This window comes from Ammospiza caudacuta, chromosome 3 (assembly GCF_027887145.1).
Source record: "Ammospiza caudacuta isolate bAmmCau1 chromosome 3, bAmmCau1.pri, whole genome shotgun sequence".
Lineage (NCBI taxonomy): Eukaryota > Metazoa > Chordata > Aves > Passeriformes > Passerellidae > Ammospiza > Ammospiza caudacuta.
This window is the reverse complement of record NC_080595.1, coordinates 22,562,894-22,579,578: the sequence shown is the minus strand read 5'-3', so window position 1 is coordinate 22,579,578 and position 16,685 is coordinate 22,562,894. Positions and strand designations below refer to the sequence as shown.

Below are 16,685 nucleotides of genomic sequence, written 5' to 3'. Positions count from 1 at the left end.
CAGCAGAAGATACACGATACACTCTTTTTACTGATGGTTCTTGCCACGTTGTGGGAATGAACCAGAAGTGGAAAGCAGCCACATGGAGCCCCACACGACAGGTCGCAGAGGCCACTGAAGGAGAAGGTGGATCAAGCCAACTTGCTGAACTCAAAGCTGTTTAACTGGCTCTGAACATTGCTGAGAGAGAGAAGTGGCCAAAGCTCTACCTTTATACTGATTCATGGATGGTAGCCAATGCTCTGTGGGGATGGCTGGAGAGGTGGAAAGAGGCTAACTGGCAGCATAGAGGAAAACCAATTTGGGCTGCACGAGTGGAAAGACATTGCTACCAGGGTAGGGAAGCTGCCTGTGAAGGTCTGCCATGTAGATGCCCATGTCCCCAAGAGTAGAGCTAATGAGGAGCACCAAAACAATGAGCAAGTAGTCCAGGCTGCAAAGATAGAGGTTTCAAAGATAGACTTAGATTGGCAACATAAAGGAGAGTTATTTCTAGCTCAATGGGCCCATGATGCCTCAGGCCAGCAGGGTAGGGATGCCGTCTATAAGTGGGCACGAGACCGAGGGGCGGATCTCACCATGGACAGTATTTCTCAGGTCATCCAGGACTGTGAGACGTGTGCTGCCATCAAGCAGGCCAAGCGAGTGAAGCCCCTATGATATGGTGGGCGGTGGTCCAAGTACAAGTATGGGGAGGCCTGGCAGATTGACTACATCACACTGCCCCAGACAGGCCAGGGCAAGCACTACGTGCTGACCATGGTGGAAGCCACCACTGGATGGTTGGAAACGTACCCTGTGTCTCATGCTACGGCCTGGAACACCATCCTGGGCCTTGAAAAGCAAGTCCTGTGGAGACATGGTACCCCTGAGAGGATTGAGCCAGACAATGGGACTCATTTCAAGAACAGCCTTATCAACACCTGGGCTAGGGAACATGCCATTGAGTGGGTGTACCATGTCCCCTACCATGCACCAGCTGCAGGCAAAGTGGAGAGGTACAATAGACTATTAAAAACCACATTGAAAGCATTAGGTGGGGGATCTTTCAAAAACTGGGAGCAGCATCTGGCAAAAGCCACCTGGTTAGTTAACACCCGAGGCTCTACTAACCAAGTGGGCCCTGCCCAGTCTGAGCCTTTGTACGGAGTAGATGGAGACAAAGTCCCAGTGATACATGTCAGAGGTTTATTAGGGAAGACAGTTTGGATTAATCCTGCCTCGAATACAGACAAACCCATTCATGAGGTTGTTTTTGCTCAGGGACCAGTTTGCACATGGTGGATAATGCAAAAAGATGGAAGAACACGATGTGTACCTCAGGGAGATCTGATTGTTAGGTGACCTATGTGTAAATATCACTGTTTGCTGAATGTTACTACCATTGTTTGTGTACAGCTGTATAATGGATGTATCATGTATGTGCTTGTAGAGTTAGAATTTATATTAATTTAGTAGTAAGCAGATGATATGGGGATGAGAGGTGGAATGTCCTGGGTTGACTATATGATGCTTTTGTCCCCATTCATCTCATTCTGTTTATGTTGAATAATAAGTTTTGCACCTTTAAGAATGTTCCAGAGAGTGAAGGCGGGGAGAGAAGAAGTGCACAGTTTGTTTTCAGACACTGCACTCACTCCTCCACATTCCTCCTCCTGAATGGTGTTGTCTGTGGATGCACAGACAGCGGGACAGAGCTCTTCTTTTGCTTTTTAGTTAGTGTTAGCTAGCTGAGGCAAAGAAGTTCCCTGAACTTTTGGTTTTTTTTTTCTTTTTCTTTGGAACTCTTGAAACCTGCTCTGGACTGAACACCCAGGGGAGCACCGGCAGCTGCAGCTGTGGCCCACCGGGCCGGGCCTGGCCTGCGACATTTCAAGCACCGGAGGGGCTGACCAGAGACTGAGTGAGCTGAGCTGCAACCCGGGGAGGGACTTTCTCAGTTTGTCATCTCTTTTGGAGTGGCAAGGGATTTTATTGTTTGATATAGTTTCAGTTTTATTGTTTACTAAACATTTTTTTTCCACCTTTCTCCAAGGAGGTATTATTTTTTCCTCCTGGACCAATTGTGGGGAGGGGCCGATTTGGATCTGTTTTCTGACCGGAGCTCCTGTGGGAAATTCTCCCCCAAATTTGCTCTAAACCTGGACACCTACTTTTCCTCCAACAGAGGAAATTGTTAATTGTAATTGTAATTGTTAATAAATCCCCAAAAAAAGACTACCAAGGCCAGCACAGGAAAACAGAAGAGAATACACTTCCCAAATAACTCTCATTACCTCTGATGTCTTTCCATAAATTATTAGCACAGAGCATATCAACACAGCAATTCTGATTAGTGTCCCTGATATGAAGATATATACCAGGGCCAGGATTGCCAATATATATGGATAAGCACATACTCCTAGGTGCCATGAAGCCGCTATTGAACAGGCAGCACAGTAACCATTGACTGTTGTACCCAGTACAAAGTCTTTCAGATAAGAGTTATTTTTTTAATTTTTCACTTTCTCTTGCACTCTTAAGTTGGGAAATAAATTTTGTCTAATTTTGAGACTATTTAGAAGAGAACCATATGGGTTATCTCCTTTAGATTTTAGACTGCAAGAATCCCTTTCCACCAGTAAGGAATGCATACTAATAAAGGAAAGTGAAAAAAAAAACAACAAAACCCCAACATTTTTGTTTACAAACCAAATGCCAACAGGCAGGAACAAATAAAAAGTAAATATATTGTACATATCAAAGTGCTAGACCTCATCACTCCACCAGAACAAAAAGAGACCCAAAATGCTGGCGAATACCCATTCCTTATACATGATAAGAGATGGCATCAACTTCTCCCCCTTTGCAAGGCAGGAGCCTCATGGAGCAGACAAAGGCCCAGCAGCAGATGAAGGCCTCCTGGCTCATCTGATGCTGACCTCCTCCCCACAGCAAAGAACAGCAGAACAGTCATGGCAGGTGAAATAGCTGGGCTGGAGTCATTTGGTGTGTTCTTTCCACAGGTTGGCACAGCTCACAGTGGTTTGGCTCGGAGCAGGGGGAGCTCCACTCCTGCCAGTGTGATATCCCCGGTCTCAGACAAGCAGCTGCTCAATTTGCCTCAAGGCAGCCCAAAAATCGCTACTGCTGATTCTCCGAGACAAGTGTTATATGTAATAAATGAAAAAGCCAAATTAATAATAATAACAAAGATTTTATTTTTGTGACCAAAAATACGGTCCTTGATAGCCACAGCCAAAGACACAGCGTTGAGCCCGGGATCGGCGCTGGGTGAACCTCGATCCGACCTCTAACTCTTCCGATCTCCCTCTGTTCACAAATGCCATCTCTGTCGGGGCTGGTTTTATGTAGTTTTTTCTGCCCGAGGCAGAAGTGCCCCTATTCTTTTCGTTACTCCGCATATGCATGTACAGGGCTGGAAAATGCTGTTTCTAGGAGACAATGAGTGTTGATATTGAGTTATGGGAACCCGGTATTCAGATGTATGTTCTTGACAATTCTGGTTATCTTGATTGAAGATACTTATCAAGTGTTCATCGAAAGGCCCATCTTCACACCAGCAATGCCCTTTCACTTGCTAATTGGGCTTTCTTTCCTTGCTACCATCTGGAGTTTCACAATTTCTATGTGGCACTCTGTCTCCTGACTATCCGTGGTCTTAGGTTTTTTGGATTTTTGTTACATGCACAATTTTACTTACAACTTTATTTCATATATATCTCATATAAGCACGAATTCTCTCACACCACATATTATACAAGGAAAGGAAAAGCTTTTGCCTAGGCAAAAACCAAGCCAGCCACGATAAAATCACGCTGCACAGAGCCCTGCAAAACCTGGGTAGGGAGCTTTTAAAAAACACCCACGCAGAACAAAAACACTTTGTTCCCTCTGCCTCACACACTCAAGGTCCCAGGATTGCTGGGTCTTAAACATACAGTAACAATTTCTGGAAAGAGAATAGAGGATATCTGAATATACTATCATAATAAATCACTCAAAGGCACTGAGGTACAGGCATAGGTTGCCCAGAGCAGTGTGGAGTCCTGCTTTTCCCATAGTCAGGGTCAGTAGAGAAGACACAGACACCAACTTCAGGACCAAGTATAATTTACTGTAACCCAAAACAGCAAAGAATTACAAAAGGGTAATGTTATGAACAAAAATTCGGTTAATATTTTTTTTGTGAGAAAAGGTTACAAAAAGGCAGCCAGATCACTGTCGCTGCCGAAGTTCTGCGTGTTTGTTATTGTAATCACGGGTCGTTGTCGTTGATGGTTGTTTTTGTATTAGTAAAAGCCCTGGCTGGGGCGAGTTAATGGCCCTTCTCCTGAGACTGTAACGGGTGGGGACCTTCCCGAGGCTAAGTTGTACCTTTCTCATAGTGAAGACACCTGAGAAGGTGGGGGGGGGTTATGCAAAGTGACTCCAAGACCACAATGCAGCATGGGTCCCCCACTGCACGGAGAAAACCCCAAAAACAACGAGCCAAATAAGAGTTGAGAGACTGGAGTGATGTCTGGATGTGAGGAGCAGGGCGCTGGGCCTGCAGAGATGCGGGAAACCTTCGTCGTTCCTCACCCTGTTCTCGAGATTCCCCGGGCCAGGACTGGGAGGTCTGGAGAGCCGGACCGAACTAACATCTGACGGGGACATCCCTAAAGGCTCCCACGAGGACCGAATTCCCCTAGCTCTGCCCCTGGTGGACAGAGCTGCGCATATCCTCCTCCTCTGAGTCGCCTTGGGAGAGACAACGGGAGACTGCAGCCCCGCCGAGCCGCCCAATCCTGAGCTGATCACTTTTAATAAAGGCATTAAACAGGAGAGGAAGTCTCCTGGCCCTTGTTTATTTCAGCTGGGGACTCGTCCGGGATAGCCACGCCGCAAGAGGACTCAGGACTGGCCATCTTGGATCTTCAGAGGAGAGCTGGCTACCAGGACCAGAGGGACCGGCTCAGGACAGCGACGCAGAGGAGCACCGGAGCACCGGACTGGTGAGAAACTCGGTGGCGGGAGTGGGAGACGTGCGCATGTGTGTGTGAGTGAGACGAGGGCCGGCAGCCGGACCTTCGAAGCGAGAGTGGATCCCTCAGTACCGCGTTTCCTGACTCCTGCGAAGGGGCAGGCCGGGAACAGGGGGACGCGAGTGGAATTAGTGCGAGTGAGTCGTCTCCCAAGGGGGAATAAATGGACCCCCCACTCCGGGCGTGCGGAGTGAATTACTGTCTATGAGTGGCACGCACCCCAAAGTCCTGACAAAGGGAGGTCAGGCACTTTTGTAAGTCTCGAGAAGAATTCGAGTAAGATTTGTCAGTCCCGAGAAGGATTCGGGTGATTCACAAGCCCTGCAGGCAAAGTAAGTCCTGACACAGGAGTGTCAGGAGCAAAGGAGGCTGCGGTTTGCTTTTAAGTCCTGATACGGTGAAGCCTAAAAATTGGCAGGTTAGGCAAACTAAAAAATCAGGCAGTTGTTTTTCCTGACTGAGGGTGTCAGGCACGACCCGGATTCCTGGCCAGGGCTTCGTGTGTTTAAGTCCCGATAGATGTAAGACCTGACGCTGGGAAGTTGGGCAATCAAGAGATTGGGCAGTTGTTTCAGTATAAAGTCCTGAGCGTCAGGCAGAAATTTGAAGTTCAGTGGAGGAGTCTGGGGCTCCTCAAAGAAGGGTTTCCCAGTCAGTAGAGGCACCTTTGGGATTTTTTTTATTGAGACCTGAAAAATGGGATGTTGTAGTAGTAAAAAGACTGGCAAGAGACTGAGAGATATACCTCCTAGTAGTCCCTTAGGGGAACTGTTAGTGAAATGGGATTCTATAGAGGCCACGGAGGGATTAGATAAAGTGAAAATGATCCATTATTGTATGGAAGCGTGGCCAGAATTAGAGTTGCAAGGAGGATGGCCTTGGTGTGGGACAAAGGATAAGTGGATGTGCCAACAATTAAATAATTATCTGACAGCTCGAAGAGATACTGATCCTGAGCAATTATTGTATGTGGCTTGCTGGTTAAAGAGTGCTGTTGGGGATGATGGGGTGCGAATTTGTAAGGTACAGAGGAAGAAGGAGGGGAATGAAGGAGGGGATGATAGAACTAGTAAAAGATGGGACCCCCTGGATTATTTGCCTCCTTCTGCTCCTCCACCTTATAATCCTCTTCTTCAAGCACCTCAAATGGCAGGTCCGGTTCCTCCCTCGGCTGCCATCTCATTACCACCTGCTCAAACTCCTTCTTCTACCTCTTCAGCTTCTGCTATGATGAACCCAGTATCTCCTCCAGTTCCTTCTGCATCACAAGCGCCTACTCCACTTGCTGCATTCTCCACCCCTTCTCCAGCTCCGCTTAATATCTACTCAGGCTCTTCTCCCCCTCCTATTGCTGTCCCTTTACCTCCTCCTAGTTGGGACACAAATGTCTCCTCGCCCAGTAAACAGCTATCAGCAAATACACCTGCTGATGGGCAGAACATTCAGGGTAACCCAGAGAACCCTCAAAGTAGCTTGGCATCTGAAGATGGGCCTTACTGTAGCACCAGATCCAAGACCTCCAAGGCAGAGAAACTCTTTCCCCTCAGAGAGGTTCCTATGGGAGGAATAGCGGGAGGTGTTGGCTTTGTGAATGCTCCCCTAACTGCTTCTGAGATGAGAGGATTCAAGAAAGAGTTGGGGCATTTAGTTGAGGACCCAGTGGGCATAGCCAAGCAAGTGGATCAATTTCTAGGTCCGAATATCTACACTTGGGGGGAGATGAATTCCATCCTGAGTATATTATTTTCCCCAGAAGAGGTCCAGATGATAAGGGCGGCTGGCATAAAAATTTGGGAGAAAGATAACAGTCCAGGACCCCAGGTGCCAACAGGTGAACAGAAGTTGCCACTAACAGAGCCCAACTGGAACCCTAATCAGGAGGAGGGGAGGAAGGCCATGAGGGAATATAGGTCTTTGATAATACGGGGGATCAAAGAGTCAGTTCCGAAAGGAACTAATACCCAATTGGCATTTGAGGGTACACAGGAAAAAGATGAAGCTCCTGCTGCCTGGCTTAATCGCCTAAGGCGGAACTTCCAGTTGTACTCTAGCATAGACCCAGACACCTCAGAAGGTCAAATGCTGCTAAAAGTCCAATTTGTTACCAAATCTTGGCCTGATATAAGGAGTAAACTGGAAAAGATGGAAGATTGGCAAGAGAAGGACATTAATGAGTTATTAAAGGAGGCATTGAAGGTGTATTTAAGGAGGGAGGAAGATAAAGCAAAGGCCAAGGGTAAGATCATGGTTGCTGTAGCTAGAGAAAGGGCAGGGTGGGCAGGTCCACCACCAGGAGGAGGCAAGGATAGGCCAGTACTGACCGGTGCACGAAGGGTGGAGAGACCTCAGGAAGTCCCTTTGAGAGGACGACAGTGTTATTACTGTGGGGAGGCAGGACACATCAGGAGGTTTTGTAAAAAGCTCAGTCTTGATGAGGCAATAGCCAAGGAACAGGACAATTTAGGAAGGATTCTTAAGGGGGAGAACTAGGGGTGTCAAGGGCTTTTTACTATAGGGGACCCGATGAAACATCTAGAAGAGCCCTTGGTAAATTTTGAAGTGGGACCCCTAAATGAAGAATTTGAATTTTTGGTTGATACAGGGGCAGATAAGTCCTGTCTCAACAAAATACCACAAGGTATGGAAATTGGGAGACAATTTTGTGAAGTATTGGGTGCAGAAGGGAGACCATTTAGAGCATCTGTGATTGAAGAAGTAAAAATAATTGGAAACTCAAGGCAATGTAAAGCTAATTTTCTTTATCTGCCTAATTTAGAAAAAAGTTTGTTAGGAAGGGATCTGCAAGTCCATTTGGGGGTTGGGATTGTTCCAAGGGAAGGGAGAATGGTAGTACAAGTGATGAAGCTGTCTCAAGGAGATGTTGCAGAAATAAATCCTGAGGTATGGGCTGAGGGGGGAAAGAGAGGCTTATTAGACATTCCACCGATAACAATAAAAATGCAGGATGATACCTCACCCATACGGGTTAAACAGTATCCGATTTCCCTAGAAGGAAAGAAGGGGCTTGCTATAGTCATCGAGCAACTGTTGCAGGAGGGAATTTTAGAACCCTGCATGTCACCACATAATACCCCTATACTGGCAGTTAAAAAGGCTGAAGGGAAATATAGGCTGGTACAAGATTTGAGGGAAGTCAACAAAAGAACCATTGCCAGACATCCAGTTGTGCCCAACCCATATAGTCTCCTAAGCAGAATTCCAAGAGAACATGCTTGGTTCACTGTCATAGATTTGAAGGATGCTTTCTGGGCGTGTCCTCTGGCAATAGAATGTAGGGATTGGTTTGTCTTTGAATGGGAGGACCCGAGTACGAAAAGGAGGCAACAGCTAAGGTGGACCCGATTACCACAGGGGTTCACTGAATCCCCCAATCTCTTTGGACAAGCTTTAGAGAGTTTGTTGGAACAATTTGTCCCTGAACAAGAAGTGCAGATCTTGCAGTATGTTGATGACCTGATGGTATCAGGAAAGGAAAAAGATCAGGTCAGACAAACTAGTATTAAACTTTTGAATTTTCTGGGGGAGAAAGGACTAAAAGTTTCCCAAGGGAAACTACAATTTGTGCAATCAGAAGTAACATACTTGGGGCACATAATAGGAGGAGGGTATAAGAAACTAAGCCCTGACAGGATTTCAGGTATTTTAGCTCTCCCGGCCCCAAAAACGAAAAGAGATGTGAGAAAACTCCTGGGCTTGTTTGGATATTGTAAGTTATGGTTGGATCAATACACACAGAGTGTGAAATTTCTGTATAATAAACTAGTAGATCCAGAACCCCTAATTTGGACAGATGAAGATGATCAACAATTGGAAAACTTAAAAAACAAATTGTCTTCTGCCCCGGTCCTAAGCTTACCAGACCTCAGGAAGGGCTTTGACCTGTTTGTGAGTGCAGAAGGAGGGATAGCCTATGGAGTATTAACTCAGGAGTGGGGAGGGTGCAGGAAACCCGTGGCATACATCTCCAAATTGTTAGATCCAGTGGCTAGAGGCTGGCCAGTTTGTATACAGGCAGTAGCAGCAACTGCAATCCTGATAGAGGAGACTCAAAAATTGACCTTACAGGGAAAAATTAAAGTGCATACTCCTCATGATCTTAAGGCAGTACTGAGACAGAGAGCTCCGCAGTGGTTAACCGATGCTAGAATATTAAAATATGAGATAATACTAATTAATACAGAGGACTTAGAATTTATCACATCAAATGCCCTCAATCCAGCACAATTCCTAATGGGAGAGCCTATAGAGAATTTAGAACATGACTGTCTAGAATTGGTTTATCTCCAAACAAAAGTAAGAGAAGATTTGGAAGATCAGCCTCTAGCAACTGGAAGAAGCTTATTCATAGATGGCTCTTCGAGGGTAGTAAATGAAAAAGAGCTTCAGGTTATGCCATTATAGATGGAGAAACATTACAAATTGCAGAAAAAGGGAGACTATCCCCAAGCTGGTCAGCCCAAAGTTGTGAAATATATGCCCTGAAAAGGGGACTGGACTTACTGGAGGGGGACCGGGGAACCATTTATACGGACTCCCAATATGCGTATGGGACAGTTCACACATTTGGGAAAATATGGGAGGAACGTGGGTATTTAAGTTCAAAGGGAAAGAGCTTAGCCCATGAGAACCTAGTCCGATCAGTACTAGAGGCCCTACAAAAACCTATAGAAATAGCAGTGGTCCATATAAAGGGGCACCAAAGAGGAGACAGTTTAGAAGTTAAAGGAAACCGACTGGCTGATCAGATAGCCAAAGAAGCAGCTCTAGAACCAGGAGATCCAGTAAAAATTTTGAAGACAAAAATGACACCTGAAAAAGGGGAGGAACCTATATTTAGTGAAGAAGAATTAGAAGCAATAAAAGATTTAAAGTTACATCAAGGACAACAGGGAGAGTGGTTAACCTCAGATGGACGGGTGTTTTTGAATAAAGCACTGGCTCGGACAGTGCTAACAGAACTACATAAATTAACTCACTGGGGAGTCCAAGGACTATGTGATCATTTCCTAAGAAATAACCTATGCATCGGGGTATATAGCCTGGCTAAAGCTGTTACCAGAGGGTGTATCATTTGTCAAAAAGTGAACCAGAAAGTTATGAGAAAAGTAGCACCTGGAGGAAGGGAATTAGCCTTGAGACCCTTCCAAAGCATACAGATAGATTTCACTGAAATGCCCCCAGTGCAAGGATACAGATATTTACTGGTTATAGTTGATCATCTCACACACTGGGTAGAAGCCTTCCCGACCAGGAGGGAAACAGCTCAAGTCGTGGCAAAAGCAATCCTAGAGAATATTATCCCCAGATATGGTATTGTGAACACCATAGACTCAGACCGAGGTCCACATTTTGTGTCCCAAACATTACAAAATATAATTGAGGCTTTAGGAATGAAATGGAGGTTGCATACTCCGTGGCACCCCCAGAGTTCTGGGAGGGTGGAGCGAATGAACAAAACTCTCAAAAATGTATTAACTAAATTGATTGAAGAAACAAAGATGAATTGGCTGAAGTGTTTGCCCCTAGCGCTGTTGCGCATCAGAACAAGACCTCGGGCTGACATAAGAATTTCACCTTATGAAATGATGTTTGGGCTGCCATTCTTGTTAACACCTTATAGCACAGGAGACTATCTGGAAGGGGAAGAAGCTACCAGAAAGTATTTAGAAATAATTGGAAGAACTCTGGAGGGACTTAGAAAGAAAGGATACCTTCCTCAAACTTCCCCTCTCGACACAAAAGTTCACAACATTAGTCCAGGAGATTGGGTTTTGATAAAATCATGGACTACGGGAACATTAATGCCTAAATTTGAAGGCCCCTTCCAGGTGCTCCTGATCACAAATTCAGCTGTGCGGACCAAAGAAAAAGGTTGGACTCATATCACAAGAATAAAAGGGCCAGTCTCACCCCCAGGTACAGGACTGGATCCAACATCAGCTTCCCCCTCTGGCATTGGACCAGAGTCCACACCACTCTCGCCCCCCGGCGCTGGACGAGATTCATCTGCTTCACAAGCTAAATCACCTGAGTACACTGTGGTAAAAGGACCAAAGGATTTAAAGTTGACTCTCAGAAGGAAGAGTCAAAAAGACTGAACTGTGTGGGAAAAAATTGTTTGTTAAGAGTTCTAATATTGCTTAAAATGTTTTAAGACTGTTCTGTGTAAACTATGTTGGTAAAAAGTTTAAGACTGTAAATAAGTAATTCTAGTTAAGTTCCCCAATTTATTTCTAAAGACTCCAGGTTAATCCTCTACGGAACACTCCCCTGGGAGGGGAAACCAAAATTGGCAGGGAACAGACCAAGAGAGGTTTAACCAGAGAAGCGGGTAAAAGGGACTCTAAAGAGCTCGGAAGCTTTTCCTTAGTAAAATTCCCCAAGAGGCAAGGCCGGGTGGGCAGGCTGTGCGAGATGACCCATACCGGACTCTTGGGAAGGGTAGTACTGATGGCTCTGATTGCTGGTGGTGCTCAGGGGAGCCCAGCTGAGCCGCGCAATGAATGCTATCAACCCCTCTATGAGGAGGAAGTGAGCTCCTTGTCGAGAGTCGACATCAGTTCTAACCCTGATTGTGTTAACCTCTTCCAATTGGTCTTTTATCAAAAAAAATAAGAGAGTGTATTGGATAGTATACAATACTGCTACTTTTAGGCAGCCACTCCTAGGAGAGTGCCCTACAGGGGAAGCCTGGTTGTGCTTTGAATGGGATGCTGCTGAAACAAGCTCAGCAGATCTAGTGAAAAGCAAAGAAATGGTGAAAATGGTAAGAAAAATTGTTTGTTACAAGTATCTATATGAGTATACTGGAAAAGAGATCAACTCCTTTTGGAACGCATTTCAGGGGAGCCTTAAACCCCTAGATTTGATCTTGTCTGGCAGCTGCACCGCTAGAGTGATAAAACCAATTTTCTTATTACCCAAAGAAACTGGATCAAGTTTGGGAGTTCCTATATATAATAATTTGGGAGAAATTAAACAGAACAGGCACAGTGAAATAGAAATGGAGAGAATCCAAAATTGTAAAAGCCAAATTCGGACCCCAATATCCTTGTTAAACAAAGTTATCCGGCTCCAGGCAGTATTAAAAATAAAGAATTCAATTATTAAGAACATTTCAAACGAAATAAAAAGGTTAGCATGTGTAAATAATGAAGATCAAACTCCTACACTTGATCCCAGTGGGTGGGAGAACCTGGAGATTTTCAAAAAGGATGTGTGGGAAAAGGTAGTTTTTCTCGCTGTGTGTGTACTTGGAGGATTGCTATTTTTACTATGCTTATTTATCTGTTTCAGTAAAATAGTGTTTGCCGTGAAGACAAACCTGAAGAAACCAAGGAAAGTAACAAGGTTAAGTAACCATGATTACCAAAGTGCACAAGAGATTTATAGTAGATTCAAAACAAAAATCGGGAATTGATGCGAGCTTAAAATTTAAGCTCGATCAAAGAAAAAGAGGGGAAACTGTTATGAACAAAAATTCGGTCAATATTTTTTTGTGAGAAAAGGTTACAAAAAGGCAGCCAGATCACTGTCGCTGCCGAAGTTCTGCGTGTTTGTTATTGTAATCACGGGTCGTTGTCGTTGATGGTTGTTTTTGTATTAGTAAAAGCCCTGGCTGGGGCGAGTTAATGGCCCTTCTCCTGAGACTGTAACGGGTGGGGACCTTCCCGAGGCTAAGTTGTACCTTTCTCATAGTGAAGACACCTGAGAAGGTAGGGGGGGGGTTATGCAAAGTGACTCCAAGACCACAATGCAGCATGGGTCCCCCACTGCACGGAGAAAACCCCAAAAACAACGAGCCAAATAAGAGTTGAGAGACTGGAGTGATGTCTGGATGTGAGGAGCAGGGCGCTGGGCCTGCAGAGATGCGGGAAACCTTCGTCGTTCCTCACCCTGTTCTCGAGATCCCCCGGGCCAGGACTGGGAGGTCTGGAGAGCCGGACCGAACTAACATCTGACGGGGACATCCCTAAAGGCTCCCACGTGGCCCGAATTCGCCTAGCTCTGCCCCTGGTGGACAGAGCTGCGCATATCCTCCTCCTCTGAGTCGCCTTGGGAGAGACAACGGGAGACTGCAGCCCCGCCGAGCCGCCCAATCCTGAGCTGATCACTTTTAATAAAGGCATTAAACAGGAGAGGAAGTCTCCTGGCCCTTGTTTATTTCAGGTAAGCTAAGCAACGCATCTATTCATTACTATAAAAGACTGCCTACAGTGATGAAGAAAGACACATCACAAATTTCCCTAATACTTTACCATCATCCAGGTCTAACCATTCAGCTGGGGGAAGCCACTGTCAAAATACAGGGGAACCACTCCTTGCAAGTAGGAAATTCTGCAGATGCCTTCCCCAACAGGCAATGAGGTCTGACTGGGAGAGGGCCCTCTTTTCATACTGTTGAATAAACAAGCTACCATAACTTCTAGAGCAGGAACATCTGGTTTTGTTTTCCTATTGGGATGCTCCCAAGGCCTTGGAGGGCTTCAGGAGGAACCAAGGGAATTGTCTGTGATCTTACACCCCAAAAGGAGGCCAGATGTTGCCTTGTCCAGCTTCTAAATAGGGAAAAGAAAATCCATGTTTTGCCAGTGAGCAGATATAGATAACATTTGGCTAGAAGGTCAGTCTAGAGACCAACTTTTGCTCAAGGGGTGTTGCTCCTGCCTCGGTCAGGGCCTGTTGATCAGGATTTAGTACTTCAACATCTCATATCTCAAAGTGTTCAAGGACAGCTTCTGAGCCAGGATCTGAGCAGCTTTCTTCAATGCAAGCCATTCCTCCATGCCCAAGGCAAGGGATCAGAGGGAGATCATTTCTAAACTCCTTTCCAGCACAAACCATTCCATGGCTCACTGATTTGATGCAGCTCTGAACCCAGTGGGGCCCACGCCATAGGCCACAGTGCCCAGAACATGGAACCCACCCGTCTGTGACATCAGCGCCAGGACCAAGGGCACCACGGGCAGCACAGCTGCTGTGGGCAGTGCGGCTGTGACTGCGCTGCTGCACGGAGCTCTCAGTGCTTGCAGCTGACTCGTGCCTCTGGCAGACATGAATTGGCTCGGCCTCTTCGTCCTGCTGACCGTGGCCGGGCTGGCACAGAGCCAGTACACCTGCGGGTAAGTGGGCCCAGGCCCAGGGAAGGAGCCATGGCGACACTTGCGGCCTTCCCTGGAGGGGACCCACCTGTCCCCCATGGCCAGGCCGCAGCTTCCCACCCACCATGGGAAGCCTCAGTTCGTTGCCAGCAGCCAGGTGCTGGCACGGACAGACACACACGCCATGGCCTTCCCTGGCCTGCTGTGCGTGCAAGGCCTTGTGGGGAGGGCAGAGGGCTGAGCTTCAGCCTGAGCCACAGCAGGCCATGAAGCAGCATGGAAATGACTTTCTGCTTGCAGAGGGAGCTGTGGGTACCGACCTGTGGCTTATTCCTACGGCAATGTGGCTTATGACTACGGCATGACACGCATCGTGGGTGGTGCTGGTTCCGCAGTAGCAGAATGGCCCTGGCTCGTCAGCATCCAGCACCCATGGGTACCAGGCACAAAACATTGGTGTGGAGGTTCCCTCATCACTGGAGATTGGGTTCTCACAGCAGCCCACTGCTTCGATAAATTTGAGTAAGAAGGGGCAGGGAATGGGGACATCTCCACAACACCAGCAGGTGCCCTGCCAGCAGCACCACCTGCTACTCCCATCCCCTTTCCTCTCAGGCAGCCAGGCTGCCACAGTGCTCAGGAGAAGCCTGGGCTCGTGCAGCTTCCTAGCAGACTGCAGCTTGACATTCCCCCAGCCTAAGGTGTGCGAGGGCACTCACACCTAACAGAGCGTTGCTCCCTCTGTGCCTTTCCAAGCCGAGGTCTAGCAACTGCTGGGCTGCTGTGACTCGCTCTCATCTCTCTCTCCATCTCCATTCCAGTAACTTCAGCCTGCTGTATGTGGTGATTGGGGCCACCAACTTGTATCAGCTAGGCCCTGGGGCACAAGTGCGCAGTGTCAAGAAGGTGGTGATGCACCGCGACTACAAGCGTAAAGACATGAGCTACGACATTGCGCTGATTCAATTGGAACGTCCTGTCCTGTGCAGCGCCTACGTCCAGCTGGCCTGTCTGGCTGAACCCACCCTAAGAGTCTCAGAGCTGAGAAACTGCTGGGTTGCTGGCTGGGGGGCCACTACTGCAAGAAGTGAGTTCCAAGAGTGACTTCTGGGCCCACTCAGCACACTGGAGATAGGTTTTGGGCTTCCCCACAGCAGAGGCCAAAGCCAGGCTGCAGAACATAAATCCCTGCAGAGAAGGGGTGCCCCTAGGGGAAGGGATTTGCCTGACAGAGAAGAAGAACGAGCATGGAGCTGCTGGGGGCTTATTCCTTTCTCTGCTCACAGGTGTAGATCAACCTGCTCACCTTCAGCAGGCCAAGGTCCAGCTCATTGATCTCCAGCTCTGCAACAGCAGTGACTGGTACTCAGGAGAAGTCTATTCCTACAACTTGTGTGCTGGTTACCCAGAGGGCACCATTGATTCCTGCAAGGTAGGAGCACGCCATGAGCCACTCAGCCCCCAGCAGCACCAGCAGCCAGGGAAGCACCACCCCAACACAGCCCAGGGCCTGCTTTGCCCGGCCACTCAGTCACCCTCCCAGCCCCAGCTCCCCCTGACTGCTGTGGGGGCTTCCCACACACTGCCCATCCACACCTGTCTGCCCAGGCCTCCCCTTGTGACAGAAAGCCCAGCTAGTGCTCTTAGCAGTGAAGAGGTCCAGGTGGCAAAGTTCCATCCTCTGCACATCCAGGAGTCCTGTGCAGAGAGGCCAGAGAGAGCCCTACCCTACATGAACACATGCCATTCACAGCCAAGCTTCTGGAGGCTCCAGCCTCTGAGCAGAGCTTTTCTCTGCCCAGAATAGAGCTCTGGCAGGGGCTGTGAGAGAGAAGGAGACAGCCCCAGTGCTGGCAGGTGCCACCAACATGATCTTAATCCTCTGTGCTCTGCTGCAGGGTGACAGCGGTGGTCCTCTCATGTGCCAGGACAATAACGCTGCCTACTGGTGGGTCATTGGAATCACCAGCTGGGGAAAAGGCTGTGCCAGACCAAAGCAGCCTGGAGTCTACACCTCCGTTCAGCACTTCTATAACTGGATTGATTACAATATGCAGCTAAACGCAGTTAAAAGTGCTCCTTGAACAGCAGAAGAAGGCAGGATCCAGAGCAGGCTGCAGTGCACCACAACCATTTCCTGCTGGGGCAATGCCCGCTGATGCAAAGGCAGCCTCAGGGTCAAAATCCTGCTCTGTCCTGACCACACTCCTCTCCTGCGTGCACACACACTCACACTGGAGTTGATTTAGTTGTTGAAATAAAATTACCTTTGGTCACAGGGAACCATCTTTTCAGTGCAATTCCAACTCCTGGGTAAGACAAGAAGTGCCATGCTCAGCACCTGCACAACAAGCCTGGTGGCACAGTGGCTCCAAAGAGCTCCAAAGTGCCTGGCCAGAGAGGACAGTGCTCTGAGCCACCACGGCCTGGAGGAACCTGCTACCTCAAGCCTTGGAAGAGGATAGGAAAAAAGCAGATACCTTGGCGGTGGTGCTGCAATGCACATGGGCTGCTAATTTAGGGCCTGGTGAGAGCC

At 47.6% G+C, this 16,685-nt stretch overlaps 1 protein-coding gene across 1 annotated transcript; it reads left to right on the top strand.

The window, feature by feature from the left end:
• Positions 1–14,102: 14,102 nt before the first annotated feature.
• On the top strand, positions 14,103–16,233 carry LOC131555420 (acrosin-like). The gene is made up of 5 exons (XM_058801455.1): positions 14,103–14,170; positions 14,450–14,671; positions 14,971–15,236; positions 15,436–15,581; positions 16,048–16,233. The coding sequence occupies exons 1-5, from the start codon at positions 14,103–14,105 to the stop codon at positions 16,231–16,233; spliced, it is 888 nt and encodes a 295-aa protein (XP_058657438.1).
• The last annotated feature ends 452 nt before the right edge of the window (positions 16,234–16,685 follow it).